This window comes from Clupea harengus, chromosome 17 (genome assembly GCF_900700415.2).
Source record: "Clupea harengus chromosome 17, Ch_v2.0.2, whole genome shotgun sequence".
Lineage (NCBI taxonomy): Eukaryota > Metazoa > Chordata > Actinopteri > Clupeiformes > Clupeidae > Clupea > Clupea harengus.
The window spans coordinates 4,334,356-4,352,186 of NC_045168.1; the positions used below are offsets into that span (position 1 = coordinate 4,334,356).

Here is a 17,831-nt window from a genome sequence, read left to right on the forward strand (position 1 = left end):
CTCCTCTCATCCTCCTTATCCTCTCTTTTTTTCTACTCATTCCCTGTTTTCTCTTTCTCTACCTTTTCTTCTTCTTACTCCCCTTTTCTCCCCATCCTCTCTGTACAACCTCTCCCCTCATTCGTGTCCGCCCCCACCATCTCTATAAACACACTCTTTTCTTTTTTCTGTTTCTCCATTTTTCCCCCCATCCCACGTTGCCTCTCCCCTTCTCTCTCAACTCTCAATGTCACCTATCTCCTCTCCATTACTTGTCATTTCTTTCATGTCCCCTCTCTCTCCATCCCTTCTTCTCCTGCTCTCGCTCTCTCCCTCTATCTCTCTTTCTCCTTTTCTCCTTCTGTCCCTCACCTTCGTTCCATTTGATCATCTCTCTTCCTCCCTCTCCCATTTTCTCTTACTCTCCTTCAATCACTGTTCATCTCTCTCTGTCTGTCTTTTATCTCCCAAACCTCTCTTTCTCTCTGCCTTGTTCCCCATCTTTCCCTTCACATGCATCCTCCTATTCCTCTTCATCACCCTTCACCCCCCCCCCCCCACCCACCCCCCCTCTCTGAAATTGAAATTGAGGAGAATTTGAATATATATAAGTTCTGAGAACCAGACTCTGAGAACATATATATATATATATATATGTGTGTGTGTGTGTGTGTGTATCCTATCTATAAATATACACTAAATGTAGTCCAGTGGAAAGATGTGTGGGTGTACATGTGTCTGTATCTGTGTGTGTGTGTGTGTGTGTGCGTGTGTGTTTTCAAGTGCCTCACTTCTCTCTCTCTCTCTCTCCCTCTCTCTCCCCCTCTCTCCTCCTCCTCCTCCAGACTCAGAGGCCCAGTTGCGGAGGGACATGGTGTTCAGTCAGAGTCTGGTAGCCTCTGTCTGCTCCTTCTCTGAGCACCTGCTGGCCGTGCTCAACCAGGCCCTGAGCAGCGAGAGCGAGGCCCAGGAGGCCAGTCGCCGTTGGCTGGACCAGATCGCCACCGCCGGCCTGCTCTTCCACTTCCAGTCCCTGCTCTCCCCAAACCTGGTGAGTCACCCTAACGGCACATTAACATGTTCTAGCCACGCTAAAGTCACGCCAACGGCACATAAGCATTAGCATGTACCTGGTGAGTCACGCTAACGGCACATTAGCATGTTCTTTCCTTTATGTCCCCTAGAGCTCTGCCTCCATCTTTCATTCTCCTCAGGTTCTCACTCAAACCATCATTACCCTTAGTCCATATCTGTCTTTTCTCTCTCTCTCTCTCTGCTCTCTCCCTCTCTCTCTCATTTCTCATTTCTTTCTCCATTCCTCTGTCACACACATACTTTCACCCCACTCTGTCTCCCAGCCTCTGCTCCCTGCCCTTCTCTTTGTCTTCCCCTCTCTGCCTCTCTGCCTCTCTGTCTCTCTGCCCCATCCTCTTCTCTCTCTCTCTCTTTCTCTCTCTCTATCTCACACACACCCATGGACACAGACACACAGACACACAGACACACAGACACACAGGCACACAGACACACAGGCACACAGACACACAGACACACACACACACACACACACACACACACACACACACACACACACACACACACACACACACACACACACACACACACACTCTCACAAACACACACACACACTATCCTCGCTCCTCTCTGTGCACCATACCTGACTCAGCAGGCATGACTGAGCAGAAAGCACTGTTGAGTTTCCCCCTCCTGTGTCAAGAAACCACACTAACCTCATCTCATCTCAGCTTCACTCCTCTCCTCTCCTCCCCTCTCCTCTTATCCCCTCTCCACTCCTCTCACCCCCTCTTCTCTTCTCCCCTCCCCTCCCCTCTCCTCCCCTCTCCTCTCCTCTCCTCTCCTCTCATCTCCTCTCCTAATTATGTGATTACACAAGCATTCATACATTGTTCCTCTTTAGTGTTATTATGTGATTGAGCAGGCAATCACATATTGTTCATCTTTTAAGTATTATTATTATTCTTAATAATAAACAAAGCAACTAATTTCATGCACGAGTGTCTCAAACAGATGCTCTGGTGCCCATAGCTTTTATAGTGAATGATGTGTATAATGTATTAGTCCCTAAATATTCTAGGTGGTTCGATAGCTTATCAGCACTGCAACTCAAAAAGCCTGCCTAAGATAGTTAGGCACAAGTTTTTTTCTCTCTAAAGTGATGCACAGCCTGCACATTCAGAGTCGTCCGCTTTTAGTTCTGCTCTGTATGTGCAGCATATCATAAAACTGTATGAGATGGTACATTTACATTTAGTCATTTAGCAGACGCTTTTATCCAGAGTGACGTACAAAGGAGAGAACAATCAAGCTACGAGCAATAGAGATCTAGTGTAACAATACATACAATTGTGATACTCTTTCAATGTAAGCTACCATGGTTGTCACTTGATCGGATAGCATTACGTAGGTAATTTCACTACCGAGGTACCACAAATGAAAAGAGTCTTGATTGCCATTTCTTGTTGTGCTATCATCCACGTAATTGCATAGGATACGACTGCTGCCGGGGCGCAATCACTTTCTCATTTTCTTGTGGAAAAGCATCTCTAGTTGCTGTGCCCACTGCTTCATTTATTAACAAAAAAAAATTAAATAAAAAGAAGAGAGAAAAATATTTCCAAATTCCCATGAGGTGGCTGTGGATGAAAGCGGTACCCAAACAGCGGGCTGACTTTGAACAGGGATGGCTTTGTGGTATGGAGAAGAGTGCTTTGTTGCTGGGTTTCTAATGAGGGGGGGGGGGGGGGGGGGGGTGGGCTGTGTCCTCCCCAACTGTAATCTCTGCATAATGGGTCCAACAGGAGCACAGAGCAATTAAACTAGCTGAGGCCTGACAACACAGGAGCCACAGCTCTACATCACAATTAAACACAGCACAACACAGCACAACACCACACAACACAACACAGGTGCTCACAGTACTACATCGTAGTTTAACACAACACATCCCAACGCAACACAATGCAATGTGACACGACACAACATGACACGACAGGACATAATACAATACAGAACAACATGACACAGCACGGCTCAACACAACACAACACAATACAAGGCAACACAGGTGAACCACAAGTACAGAGTTCAACACAACAAAACAGAACAGAACAGAACAGGGGGGTGTTCCAAGAACGTGGTTTAGTGACAAACCTGGCAAAGTTAAGTCAGAGTAAGTGGTTAACTTCCTGTAGAACAATGTAGAACAGTGCATAACAATGAAGCACAACACAAAACAACAAAATGCAACAGAATACAACATTTCAGTGCATGTACAACTATGAGTGAGATTTTCACCAAACCACACTACAAAGCACATGGCCTAGATGACACAGCATAAAGTACTTACAAATAAAACAAAGTGCTTTCACATCATTTACACGCACACGCACACGCACACGCACACGCATAGACTCACACACACACACACACACACACACACACACACACACACACACACAGTAGAGTGGAAGAGAAACATAGGAAGGTCAGCCCTGTTGATATCCTCCCCTGTGTTCTCCCCTCTGTGGTCTGCCTGTTATTTATACCAGCTGACATCAGATCAGCTGTTTTATATCTCTTCATCAGCTTCTCGCAAGGTCACCTCCGCATGGCTACTGAGTCTGGAACAGAGCCAGACCTGAGCCACACTTGAGTCGGATCTGAGACAGACTTGAGCCAGACATGAGCCACACTTGAGCCAGAAAAGAGCAACACTTGAGCCGGACCTGAGACAGATTTGAGCCGGACCTGAGACAGACTTGATAGACTCAGTTTGGTTGTGTAGCTACATTCCATCCTCTCAGTTTGTCTCCCCTCATGGCTGCTGACTACGGAACAGACCTGTGCAGCCCTGAGCCCGATACGGGTCCAGGATCCGGGCCGCATCAGAACCAGATCGACTCCAACATCTGGTTTTGTCTCGCTTCTGTTTAGATTTGGGAAGAGTAAACCTCGTTGTGTACATTTCATCCTCTTGGTTTGTTTCTCGATTGATATGATGGCCCGCATGTATGTTTATATGACACTTCCAATTTATACAAGCTTTGGTTTATCCGCGAGGTCAGGGGATCATAGGGGATCATAGAAGGATTAGTGCTCTGGGGGAAGATGACTTTCCCCGGTTCATTCAGCCAGAGGCCACACCTGCATCATTAGTAGTGCTGGCAGAGGGCTCTGATAGCTTGTGTACTTTCAGCTTGTCCTTCCCGTAAAAGCTTATTGACTCTTGAAGGATACCGGTTTCCTCGCTTGCAGAGGATCAAAAAACTTTTTTTTTAAAGTTTGGTCAGCTGAAGGATCTTCCTCTTGGGTTTGAGGAAAGGAATGACTTTTCCTTCTTTCATCTTTGCCCTCATCTCTCTGAGTTGTTTACTCTGTGTGCTGACTCAGAAAGACGCTGCTGTGGAACGTCTATGTCACCCACCAAGGCGCTAGTCTGTCACGAGCCCCTCCCTGTCTGAGGCTTTTATTCTGTGCGTGGAGAAGCCGTGAAAGTGTACAGATGTTTGACGAATGTTCATCTCATCAAGGCTAGTCTAGTAAATCCTAGTCTTGTCAGCAGCCCATCTCTACTCTCACGATGCTTGGATGCCTTTGTCCTGGAAAACCAGTGAAAGCATTTAGATAACGGCCAATGTGTACCACAGTTATCACTGTAAATGGAGATTAGCGGGGGCTTTAATGTGAAATGGGGAGACATCAGTGGTGAGTAGCACACATATTTTCACCTGAAGTAAAATGGAGGTTAGACCAGCCTCAGGGAGCCATGCTGCACGTACTGGGATTCAGTGAGACAGATGTCTGCCTGTGAGAAGAGATGAATGGGAGCTTAAACTCTGCCTTGTGTTTGCCTCGCTGGTCTCTCCCGCTCGGTTCCTCCTCCGCCTGGTAACTGAAGCAAAAAGACAGAGTGGGTCACAGCAGGCTGACCTGGCAGCTCATTTTACCCGTCACACAACATCACTCTCTTGTTCTCTGGGACTGCAACATGAAAGGAGGTGTGTGTCTGTGTGTGTGTGTGTGTGTGTGTGTGTGTGTGTGTGTGTGTGTGTGTGTCGGTGCATTTAAGTCAACTTCCTTCCAAACACTAGGCCATGTCAAAAAGCTGAGGGCCCACAGTAACTTTCAGGGACATGGAGGAGGCTTCTCAACATCAGGGCTGGTGTGTGTGTGTGTGTGTGTGTGGGGGGGGGGGGGGGGGGGGGCATTTCAAATTTGTCTCTGTGACGGAAGCACTAATCTTGCTCCTGGGGTACACTCTGTTTGTTTACTGGAGCGAGTGATAGACAGAGCAGAGGAGAGGAAAAAATAGAGGAAGAGAGAGAGGGATAGAAACACAGAGACAGTGAGTGGAGGAGAGGAACAGACAGGGAGAGAGAAAGAGGCAGAGACAGAGTGAAAGGAGAAGAGGAACAGAGGGAGAAAGAGAGAGGGAGCGAGAGAGGAGGAGAGGAGGAGGAGGAGGAGGAGGAGAGGCAGCAGCCCAAGCACAGTTCTTGGCAGCAGATGTGCTTGATTGTGTGTGGGGGCTGATTCTGAGGTGGATGTGGGTTGAAAGAGAAGCCAGAGGAACGTGCTCTCAGTCACACGTACTAAGACACACACACACACACACATACGCGCACACAATCTTCACCTATGCACATACTAATACACACATTCACATGCCACACGAACGAAGAGGCTAAGCACACACTCATGCCACCATACAAAAACAATACAAAGCCACAAACACACACACACCTACACACACACATATACACTCTCACACACACATATACACACACACACACACACACACACACACACACGCACACACACACACACACACACACGAACACACACACACACACACACGTGGTGAAGCTGATGTTTCCAGACTTTGAGGCATGGTGCTTGTTTCCTTGCAGACGGATGAGCAGGCGATGCTGGAGGACACCCAGGTGGCACTCATTGACCTGGAGAAGGTCACCTTCTACTTCCGGCAGTTGGAAGGGGAGCCTCTGGTGGCCAGTGAGTTGGCTCTCCTCTCTCTCTCCCCCCCCTCTCTCTCTCCCTCTCTCCCTCTCTCTCCCCCTCTCTCTCTCTGTTCTCCCTCACCTCACCTTGGCAGAGTGAAAATGAAAATCTTTCGTAATTCCCTCAGTAACTTGTCCTTACATAAGCTGTTATGACAATATGAGCAAGGACTGGTGTATAATGAAACATTTTGAAATGAACCAGATGATGAGACTGCATGGGAACCTGTGTCTGTAGCCCCTGCTGTAACTCAGTATATGGCTGTAATTTAGATATACTGTATTGGGCAGTGTATAGACATGCCCCATAGCACTGCACTATTTATATATGTAGATACATTAGACTGTGTGTATGTGTGTCTAGACACACACACACACATATATATATATATGAATTCTATATTCTTATAATATATTGTGTACAATTGTATATTGCAGTATATGTTGTATGTAGTTTATTGTGCACATTGGGCTTTCTTTCTCCTGACGTACATTATAACCTGTCTGTATAGTTTGACATGAGCCCCTTTCTCAGCCCCTCTCCCTCTCCGCCTCACTCTCCATCTCCCTCTCCTCCCTGCAGACATGCCCATCTCATACCAGGTGGAGGGCACGAGACAGGCCCTGAAGGTCTGGTTCTACCTGGAGGGCTTCTACTTCGAGCAACTGCCCCTAAGGCTCCGGAATGGGGGAGGGGTCAAGATCTACCCCGTCCTCTTCACACAAGGTAGGCTACAGCGCAAGAGTGGAGTATGTGAGAGCTGTGTGAAGGGGCAGCTGGACAGCAGCTTAGATTAGTGCAGTGCGGCGTGGGACAGAGACACAGGCACGGAGACGCACACACACACACACATGTACAGTCACACACATTCACATACACACACATCCACATAACCACAGATAAGAGTTCAGGTTAACATGCGTGCACACACAGGTGAACGCACATAACACCCACATGCACACACACACACACACACACACACACACACACACGCACACACACACACAGCCATGCCATGAGAGCAAAATTGAATGAAATACAGGTACACAGTGAAGTGGGTAAGTTTGACCCTCTATTGCTCTGCTGCACATTGCAGTTTACAGAGCACTAACATGAATTAATGAGAGCACTCACATGATTTAATGAGAGTAAAGCTAAGATGAGCTCAAGCACACACAAAACACCCCCACACCCCGATACACACACACACACACACCCACACACGCACAAAGACCATTTTCACTCTGCGTGTAGACTGGTCTGTCTCATTCATTTTCTATGCTCTCAAATTCGTCCACCCTCCAGTGTCTCAAATATTAATGACAAGGGGTATTGAGTGCGTGTGTGTTTATGTGTGTGTTTATGTGCGTGTTTATGTGCGTATGCGTGTGCGTGCGTGTGTGTGTGTGTGTGTGTGTGTGTGTGTGTGTGTGTATGGTGTGTGCGCGTGTGCGCGTTGAATCACAAAGCAGGAAGAGACACAAGGAGGAGCAGCAGTCACATCCTCATCCAGATTAGATGAGACTGGCCTTTGTAGTGTGAATTAAAGACAGACTATTAAATGCCTCACACACACTCCATTCGGGTTTAAAATGAATATCTGGAAGTACTGCCTCCTCCTCCACACTCCAGTCAATGGAAATGCTGAGTGACTGGTACTAAACTACCGGTGATACAAGAACAAAATGGCTGCCTGAGTAGGCTGAAAACTGAAGAATGCAAAAGAAATGCAATACAAAGTCAGAGTCAGCAGCAGTGGTAACCAAACAGCCAGTGATATAAAGAGGACCAAATTGGGTCAGTTCAGTTCATCTGTTACATTTTGCAAAGCTATTCAAATAACAGAATGTTGCAAACACTTCATGTTTGCTCTCCTTAAAAAGTGCTTGTAGCTAAGCAGTCTCTAGACGTTCTCCATTGGAACAGAGTAAGATAGAGCTAAATTCATGTTTATAGCTTTCTCTAGGATTCCTCCGTGAGCATAGAATAACATAGAGCTAACTTCATGTTTAGAGCAACATTATCTTTCATGTCAACATCGAAAGAGACATGAAGAGACATGACAACCACAGGGAACCACCACCGTGATATCTTTGCTTGACAGTCATAGCTTAGCTTGGAGCCTAATGTGCAATGCTCATAGTTTGAGTTCATTTCTGTCTGTTAACTATAGCAAACTTGTCACTGGGGTCCTCTGCAAAGTTAGAAACCGCAAACATGGCAGCATGGAACTTATCATACATTTATACTGCTCTATATATCTATAAAAGGGCAGTGGTCTCTGCAATTCATGAAATAATAATAATGTATATTTTTACATTTCCACTCTTCCAAGAATGTTTAGGGAAAAGTAAGAGCTGCTTTGGTGTAACAGAACCCACTTTACTGTATTTGGCCTAAGGGTCCTTATCCAGTTATAAATAATGAGTAAATGAAGGCTTTTCAATTCAATTCAATTTTATTTATATAGTGCCAAAACGATAGAATTGTCTCAAAGCGCTTTACAGAGCCCATGAGACACAGCCCATGGCTTTTAATATGATGCACTTCCCAGGTAAGTGAATATTGTTAATCTTAAGCCTACACATCTTTTAATTACAGGTATCTATGGTGGAAGTATCTTGTGCTAATTAGTTAATCATGCACTAATGACATGCCTGCAGCTATGTAGAGTAAAGAGAGAGCCTCTAACATGTCAGGGGTCTGTCTTGCACACAGCTTTGGAGAGCATGGAGGGTTACTACTACAAGGACAGCGTCTCTGTGGAGGAGTACCAGGCCCAGATCAACACACAGTCTCTGGAGAAGGTCAAACAGTACTACAAAAGACTGAGGTATGTCCGATTGTGTGTGTGTGAGAGAGAGAGAGAGGGAGGGAGAGAGAGAGAGTAAGAGAGAAAAAGAGACCCAAGGACAGTGACTTCTGATATTTGCGCATGAGTATGTTTCTGTGTGTATGTGTGTGTGTGTGTGTGTGTGTGTGTGTGTGTGTGTGTGTGTGTGTGTGTGTGTGCATCTATATGTATCTGCATCTGTGTGCATTGCTGTCTTCTGCCAGGCCCCAAACTGTTTAACATCTGTCTCTGGCTGCAGCTAGCCAGGTGGCTCTGAAGAGAGTGCGTTTACAGTCAGGGGAAGTGCATTGTCATTGGGGAAGGGAAGGGTGGAGCTCTGCTGGGTTCCTCTGCTGCACCGTAAGGACACAGGAGGCAAAGTCGTGGAGCAGAGTGGAGATGGCAGCAAAGCTGTGCACACCCACTGCTGAGATATGCTATCCCAGAATTCAGTTTATCAGGAAACAGACCGGGCACCTCATCCGCCCTGGATCCATGCTGCCTGCTCTCTGGGATTCTATTCCATTCTGACACACCCCATTAGAACCTTTTTGCCCTTTCTGATTGGTTGTAAAGGCCCCTGCCTAATGAGATGGAAATTCTAAGGACACCTCATACAAGCTCATCAGGACTCCTATGGGGAGGGCCAAAACAATGGAGCTGTCTTTGAAAACTTTGGACGGTCGAGCGCTGCGGCGCGTCTCTGCGTCCCCCCCCTGCCGATGCTGTGAGAGGGACAGACCACACGTGTCATCCAGGCAACGCGCCGCCTGAATGGCTATAGTGTTTATATTAAAAGCAGAGAGACTTTGTGAGGGAGAGACAGGAAACCGAGTCGAAGCTTCAAAGTCTGTCTGGCTGGTGGTAATTGCCTCTTGTCTGTGTGCATCATGCTCTCTGATGATGAGATTGAAATGACGGGGATGGAAGGCACACACACACACACACACACACACACACACCCACCCACCCACGAGCTTCTGAACCTATCGTGGAGATCTCCTGAAACGTATTGTTCCCCTCATCAATGATCTCCCGTTTGGCCTATTTCATCTCCAAACATTTGCATGAATTCTGAATTCTGATATCAATAAAGAGATAAGATGGAGAGCTGTAGGGAAGCTAATGTGTCTCTCTGGTGCTGTGTGCTGTTTGGAAATCACAGCAAAATTCATGTTCTCTGTGCACAAGAACATATCAAACAGTCTTTTTATACTGTAATGAAATAACAAAAAAGTCTAAAAGTGCAGCTCGTGACAATGCTGATTAAGAGCTGTGTTGCAGTAACATACAATTTTACCATGTCAGTGTGAGTGTATGGACTCTTTAGCATTTACATTTACATGTGTTAATTTAGCAGAAGCTTTTCTCGTTTTACAGGGAAGATATACATGATCTTTATCAGCGCAAAGTGTGCCGTGTACGCACTCCCTGGAATTGTATCATTTTTGTAGAGTAAGATGCTTTTGTGTGTCCGTTAGCTCTGGCTATGATTCTTCTGCCGGATGATTTCACGGATCGCATATGATGCAAACATCTGGTGTCTATTTTACAGATAATCATTGACAGTGGCTGATCATGAGCCAAGTCCACTGTCTTATTAAAAGAAAATACATCATGGAAAGAGGCGATTTATAGAAGCAAGGGATTGCCATATGTGTTCATATCAGCAAGAAGGCCGGCCCACGCCTCACAACAGTTGAAAGAAATTTGAATTGTGTCCCTGCAGTAAATGAGACGGTCGGGGAGTACGAAGTAAGATTCATTTATAGGAAATCTATCCTCATAATTTGTCAAGCTCCATTTTGCTTCCGTCTGAGAGCAAAAACCTCCCAGGATTGCTGACTGGTATTCCACGTAGCGCTATGCAGAGAAAGGCTGGCATTTCCAAAAGTCAAACAACACCCCTCTAAAAACCTCATCCTCCCGCTTCACACTTCTCCGACAGGCCGCAGTAGCTCTATCTTACACCGAGGGATCTTATTGGCATTTAATACAGTGGCGGAGCCATTTGTATTGACTGTGCGGTGGCAGAGTGAAGCAGGAGGTGGGCAGTGCCGTGGCCTCCAAAATGTCAGGGGTCCAATTAAGACGCTGCAAGGGCAAAGCCTCGAGGAGTGAGACTTGAAGTCGTATGCCAGTTGGGAAATCACACAGACACACGCAGAGACAATGTGTTCTCCGCATGGACTAGCGTAAAACGTAGTAGCTGCTAATGTACTCCCCGAGAGCTGAGTCCTGCATCAGACACGCGTGTGCTGTACTAGGCTTCTTTGTACAGCAAAACATGCTGCGGCTGTGATTTTTAGGCTTCACTGTGATTTTATGCCACAGCTCTGGTTTTGTGTTCAACATAATGCATTTTATTCAAGCACTGGAAACGTATGCTGTGTTTGCCTCTGTGTGTGTGTGCATGTGTGTGTGTGTGTCAGGGATGGTCAGTATAGATTAAATATAAATAAATTCAATGCTATTTAATAGAAGATTGTCATTTCTCCTCAGCATATCAAGATATGAGGTTTTTTTTAGCTTTATCTACAATTAGCTACAGCCTTTGTGTGTATGTGTGTGTGTGTGTGTTTAAGCATTGCTTTGTGGTTGTTGAGAGGATCTGTACATTGTAAGAAGCGATTCAGCTGAGTCATTTGAAGTCATGGACTTCAACGGCGGCTCTGTGAATGACCCGAACAGATGAGGAGTAATTGAATTGACAGCCGAGCCTCCTGGAGTAATGCTGAGCAGATGTATTACTGAAAGCCCATGCAGAGGAGAAAGAGAGGGTGGATAGAGGTAGAGAGAGAGAGAGAGAGAGAGAGGGAGAGAGAGAGGAAGAGAGAGAGGGGGGGAGAGGGTAAGAGAGAGACAGAGATGGGACAGGAGGGAGAGGGGAAGAGAAAGAGTGAATGAGACAGGGAAAAAGGAGAGAAGGAGAGAGGTTATACACAGAAGACAAGGAGATGGAAATGGGGGACTCTGAGAAGAGGAAGAGAGAAGCGAGAGAAAAAAGAAACGAGGGACAGCTTGGGAGAGAAGAGAGAGAAGGATATTCCATGCCTGCAGGATATGACAAACCCATGATGCCTGTTTCCTCCTCTCTCTTTCTCTGGTCCCCCTCACACAACATGTCATATATGTGGTCCTGCATTCACTTATTTGGCTCTCAAGTGTTGGTTCCATTTGGTTTCTAGTGGAGTCCCCATAGCATCTGGCTCATGTCAGATAAAGCATATCTCTGATGTTCCTGGACAAAGATTATTTGGGGAATACAGTACTATTTTAAAGAGCCTCAATGCCAGTTTTATAGTTGGTAGTTTTCCTGAAAGTGGTGCACCTGCAGTCTTACTGTGTGTGTGTGTGTGTGTGTGTGTGTGTGTGTGTGTGTGTGTGTGTTTGATCGTACATGTGTGTGTGCACATATATGTGTGTTTGAGTGTAAGTGTGTGTGTGTGTGCGCGTGGGTGTGTACGTGTGTTTGAGTGTAAGTGTGTGTGTGTGTGTGCGTGCATGTGTATGTGTGTTTATGTGTATGCCACACCACACCATCCCTCCTCCTTCCTCAAGTACCTTGTTGTCCTTGGAGCCAGGCCTCTGGAGTTGTGGTCACTCTCTCCACGCCTGGGCTGTGGCCAGAGACTGACCAACAGCGTGTTCTATATTCCACATTCCGTATTCCACGTTCCACAGCGGTCCCACTCTAGACTCTACAGGAGCTCCGGATCAACAGAGAGGAGCTGCTGGAAACATATTTATGGGGCCAAAGTTGCTTCAGCGAGAGCCCTCTATGTTGGTTCCTTCTCTGATACATTTCAGTGAAGAACATGGAGTAGTTTTTGTTTTGCTGGTGTTGCATGGTTTGTGTGCTACTTTGCGGTGGGTGTCTAATTTGTGCTATGCTATGGGTTTTTGTGTTGTGCGTGTGTGTGTGTGTGTGTGTGACAGTCACAATATATGTTGTTACGCTGGGCTGTTTGTTAGTGAAAAAATAAAGTATCCATCTCGGTTCGACTTTTAGCCTTGTAATGTCAGATGCGTTTGTCTTATGTTGACACAGAGAATGCTCCATTTGAAGCTCAAATTACACAGGGCCCATGAATGTCTGTGTCTGATCTACGCACAGGCAGCTAAGTGATTTAAAATCTTTCAGAAAGGACGGGGCACTTGCTCCAACCGCAGTCTCTCGAGCCGTCCATCTTCTCTGCAGCTTGCTCGCTTTGAAGTCTGTGCCAGAATAAATTGTAAATTTAGTTGTAAATTTAGCCACATCGAAGACCATCGTGTGGTTTGACTGAGATTCCCCAGCTGTCCATTGTCTCTCTCTCTCACACACACTCAAACACACACACACAATCACTCACTCACTCACTCACACACACACACACACACACACACACACACACACACACACACACACAAACACACATTCCAGGGTCTGCTTATAGTAAAGCCATGATGCCTGATGAAGTAATTGAAGTCATCCAAGACTGTAAACCAATCTGGAAATCACAAACAAATGTCAGGTCTTATATGGCACTGGGTGACGTACACAAGCGAGGCACGAGAACAGGCTGTTATGAACATCATCGGTTCAAAAGGTGACAGCATTTAGTTTGATCTTGGAATTCACACAACCTGCTCATCAAATAACAGCCTCTCAGGGATTGTGGCATTTGTGTCGCGGGTTCCTCTGACAACAGTGTGTCGTCTGTTTGAAATGTTGTCATTGTTCTGACAGTTGTGTCAAACGCAGACATGGATCGCTCAGTGCAAATCCTCCCTCCTCAGGCCTCGCTTCTGTCTCTCTCTCTCTCTCTCTCTGTCTCTCTCTCTCTCTCTGTCTGTCTGTCTCTCTCTCTCTCTCTCTCTCTCTCTCTGTCTGTCTGTCTCTCTCTGTCTGTCTCTATCTCTATCTCTCTCTCTCTCTCTCTCTCTCTCTCTCTCTGTCTGTCTCTCTCTCTCTCTCTCTTTTTCACTGAGAAACAGCAGCAGCTGGTTATCACATGTTTGTATCTCCAGGTCTCTCAAGAGAAAGAATGGATAAGAAAAAGAGGGGAAAGGGAACCCGTAAAAGAGCTAACAGGAAATAGGATCTAGATTTGAAAAATAACTCAGAAGGGTGAGCAAGGTTAGGGCGATGAGACAGAAGGGATGAGAAAATAGGACCATATTGAGTAGGAAAACTGAAAAGTAAAAAGTTTCAATCAGAGTTGTTTGTTTTCAGACAGGAAGTGGGGCACAGTTTTTTTTATCTGCCTTCTAGTTTGCTTGATCATGTCTAAAACCATTTTGCTTGGTGGAAGAACAGCACAGATTCAGCACGGTTAGACTGAACATCTGTCATTAACACCACACAAGGCTTTTAGCAGTGATTCCGCTGTGAGCTTTTCTCACTGGTGTTTCTTCCTCTTTCCCAAGACAATAACAGATCTGGTTACATCTGACAGACAGCTAACCATAGCCGTAAACCGCTTTGTTTTCATTGGTAATGGAAATCACAATAGCCTTGTAACATTTGGAAAGACAGCGCCAAGCTATGATTCATCAGTTGTTGTTGCTGTTTCTTTTCCCCTTGCTCATCTCTCAGTTTCCAACACCAGCAAGCCTACAAAGCACTGATCTTGCATAACAGCTGAGTGGTTCCGAGAGTAAATAATACTATGTTTTTGCACTTCTGGTTAGATGTTGACTGTATTGCATTGGCTTTGTATCTGTACTCTGCACAATGACAATACAGTTGAATCTAATCTTATCTGTGCCACAGTCAGCTGTTATCTGGGCTAGATTGGTCTGGTCTGGAGCCAAATGCCACCCTTGGCCCTGAGCAAGGTGCCATGCTGTTGTATGTGAGGAGAGTGCCGTGTGTTGCGATTCAAACATTAGACAGGTGGTACATATTTCAACGTTAACTGTTCTTTATCTGAGAGTTCTATCTGAGACTTATCTACGAGAGTTATGATTCATCTTGTTGCTATAAGGACACTGGTATTGTCTTTTGATGTGATTACACAATTCACTGTTTTTTTCATACACCAGTGCGTATAGGAGAGTAAATAACAGGAAAGAATAAGACAGATTGCATTTGTGATTTCTGACTTGCTGCAGAGTTCTTGTCAAACACTTCTCCAACTTTTTTCTTGGTTCTCTAACATTCCTCTAGATATTGATAGGCCTGTCTCCACAGATATAGATATTGTTGTGAGAAAGAGTGATTCGCTTGGGAGCAGCCTGAGGCAGCCATCCTTGCCTGTGTCTGAGGACATTTGATTGGGATCGATCGCGCTCTCTCCTCTGGTGTTCCGACTCCCAGCACTGGAGCGCATTAGTGAAGGGGATGACACACATGATTTATGGAGCTGGGTGCTGGTAATTGCACACTCAGGTTGCGCTTGGGTAACTGCTAGCGTGTGGATTGGGGCAGATGCTCGTAACAGCTGGAAATACCTGAGCAATCTGCACTGTCTCCTTCCTAAGGGAATCTTCTGCACAGTGCAATGTGCTGTAGAGGCTGCAGTTGAGTTAGCCAAGAGGCTTTCTCTAGAGAATGAACACAACAGTCTAAGGCCTGTAGTTTCACCTCTTTGATTGTTAATGTCAGGATTAGAAGAGTTCGCCAGTGGTCTTGTGATCAGGGGAGTCAAGGAGAAGACGCCAGGGTTCAAAGGTCATGGGCTGATTTATGAGACCACTTCCCAGCCATAAACACGGTAACCAGTCAGCCGGTACAGCATGATCGTGACGCCAAATCCAGAAGAAGAAACCAATAAAAACAAACCAAAACTAATGAAGGTCCTCGTGTTACTCTTGCGAAAATATGCCGCTCGTTAGAGCGCCGATACAACACAGCGTAAGGGACGGCTCTCAGCAGAGGGCCTCCGGGCAGAAACTCAATCGCCGTGGCCAGAGACCGGTTCCAGAAGTATCATTCCCCGAATAGATGGAACTTGGCTAGCCTCTCCGAGCGTGTCGCTGCCCCGCCTTAGCCGCTGTGAGGGGCCGAGGTTGCTGTTGGCAGGGGTGTGTGTGGAGGCCAGCCTCCTCCTCTGGAACAGCCAAGGTCACAGGGCTTCTGAACCCCTCCAGCTCTTCATTTCCTGTGTTTAATGTTTTCTTGCACCGCAAATGACTTAATTGCTCCAATTTGCTTAATGGGCTTGATTTAGGTGACACTGGTGTCAGAGTTGATGCGGCTGCAAGACCCCCATAAACCTCCTGCCTCTGAGTATCCTCAAGGACAGGATATGTGTTTCCTCTTCACGCTGGATGTTTACGCAGGGGGAGATGACTGGAGCACATATAGTTCTGTATCTGGACTGCTGTAAGCCTTGATCCCTTGATCAGAGGTAATGTGGTCGTGGAGCTCTGGTAGAACTAGTAGACCATGGTGCTCATAACATTAAGGGAAAAATGACTAGCACATGTGTCAGTCAATCAATCAAGCTTTGTTTGTATAGGACCTTTCAGGCTAATCAAATTGCAATTCAAAGTGCACATTCAAATAAATAATAATGATGATAATAAATAAACAGGTGTATATTCCAAGTCCATAAGATGATAAAACCCTATATAAAAGCCAGACTGAATAGGTGGGTTTTTAGTTCACATTAAATATCAATTTAACCTTACTTTAACCATGAATTGTAGTCAACAGAGTTACATCAGGTAGTTTATTTATTTTCTGAACATCTGTAGATGGTCTATAGGGAACCATCCAAATAAAGTGTGAGCGAGCAAAGTGCTGACAACACCAAGGCCATGGGACACTCAGGGAGCTCTTATACTGAATGGATCTGTACTGTAATATAAATCACTCTGGATTAAAATGATAACTAAACGAATAAATAGACAACATAGATGTGCATAGATGTTTCAAATAATTCATATTAAAATCATATTTGGTCTTTAGTAATGAGAGGGTCTTGTTTGAGGTAGCTGTGTAAACAGCAGCAGCCAAACAGCTGTATTTTTCACTGGCGAATGCGTATGGCAGTTCCTGTTTTGACTCGGCCACCGCGCCCCCCCCCCCCAATCCCCCCCCATCCCCCCTGCATACATCCTGAGTGGAGCCGTCGAAACAGAGAGGCCTGGGATTAGGAAGTGACCCCGGTGATGCCACAGAAACGGCAGCCATTCTGCTGAACGTTAACACGTGTACTGTAGCGCCCAGCCCACAGCTGGTTAATTAGCAGATGCCATTCTGAGGGGGGCACTACAGCAGTAACCTTGCAGAGTCCGGTCAGAGTGGCTCATGTCCGTCAGCACTGTTAATCTCAAGGCTGTGGTTTTGGTTTTGACTTCATGATGAGCCAAGAGGATAAGCTTGCAAATCTAGTTTCTTTTTTTTCTATCTGTTTTGGGTGCTTTTTAATCATATAACAAAAGTCTGCATTAACTGCAGAAAATACAAATGGAAAAGTCAACAAAGGGGATGTAGTCAGTTAAATCTACTGCAACCGCAGCATTTCTGCCCTGAATCAATACAACACAATGACTGCCATTACACAGTTGTTGCCTGCATCAGTTACTGCATTCACCATCAGATTCGATCAATTTTCTGGCGTCCTAAACACAATCATGCTAATATTTCTCTTAATGCGACGGTGGTTTTAGTTAAATTCCCAGGCGCCTTGTAGACTGTTGATGATGGTCTCCTGAAGAGAAGGGCCTCGGGTAGCCCAGTAAAATTAGGTATGCTGAAGAGAGAGCATCCTTGGCCAGCAGCCAGAATCTCCATTAGAGTCTCCTGTAAAAACTGATGAAGGGAAAACATGGACCATTAGTTATTCTTGCACAGGCTGCTTTCAAGGGATGGCCGCAGATCAGTTACCAGGCTTTTGGGACGTCATGCACACACATGAAGACACATAGACACACACACACACACACACACACACACACACACACACACACACACACACACACACACACACACAGAGCGAGAGAGAGGGAGATGGGAGATGGGAGA

General features: G+C 45.9%; 1 protein-coding gene across 2 annotated transcripts in view; it reads left to right on the plus strand.

Annotated features, from left to right (window-relative positions):
* Window positions 1-17,831, plus strand: part of prex2 (phosphatidylinositol-3,4,5-trisphosphate-dependent Rac exchange factor 2) — a 132,857-nt gene that overhangs the window by 93,477 nt on the left and 21,549 nt on the right. For both annotated transcript variants that reach the window (XM_031584380.2, XM_031584382.2), the window contains 4 exons: window positions 825-1,030; window positions 5,931-6,033; window positions 6,622-6,765; window positions 8,758-8,872. In XM_031584380.2, the coding sequence (XP_031440240.1) occupies window positions 825-1,030; window positions 5,931-6,033; window positions 6,622-6,765; window positions 8,758-8,872 (568 nt within the window). The remainder of the gene's footprint in view (window positions 1-824; window positions 1,031-5,930; window positions 6,034-6,621; window positions 6,766-8,757; window positions 8,873-17,831) is intronic.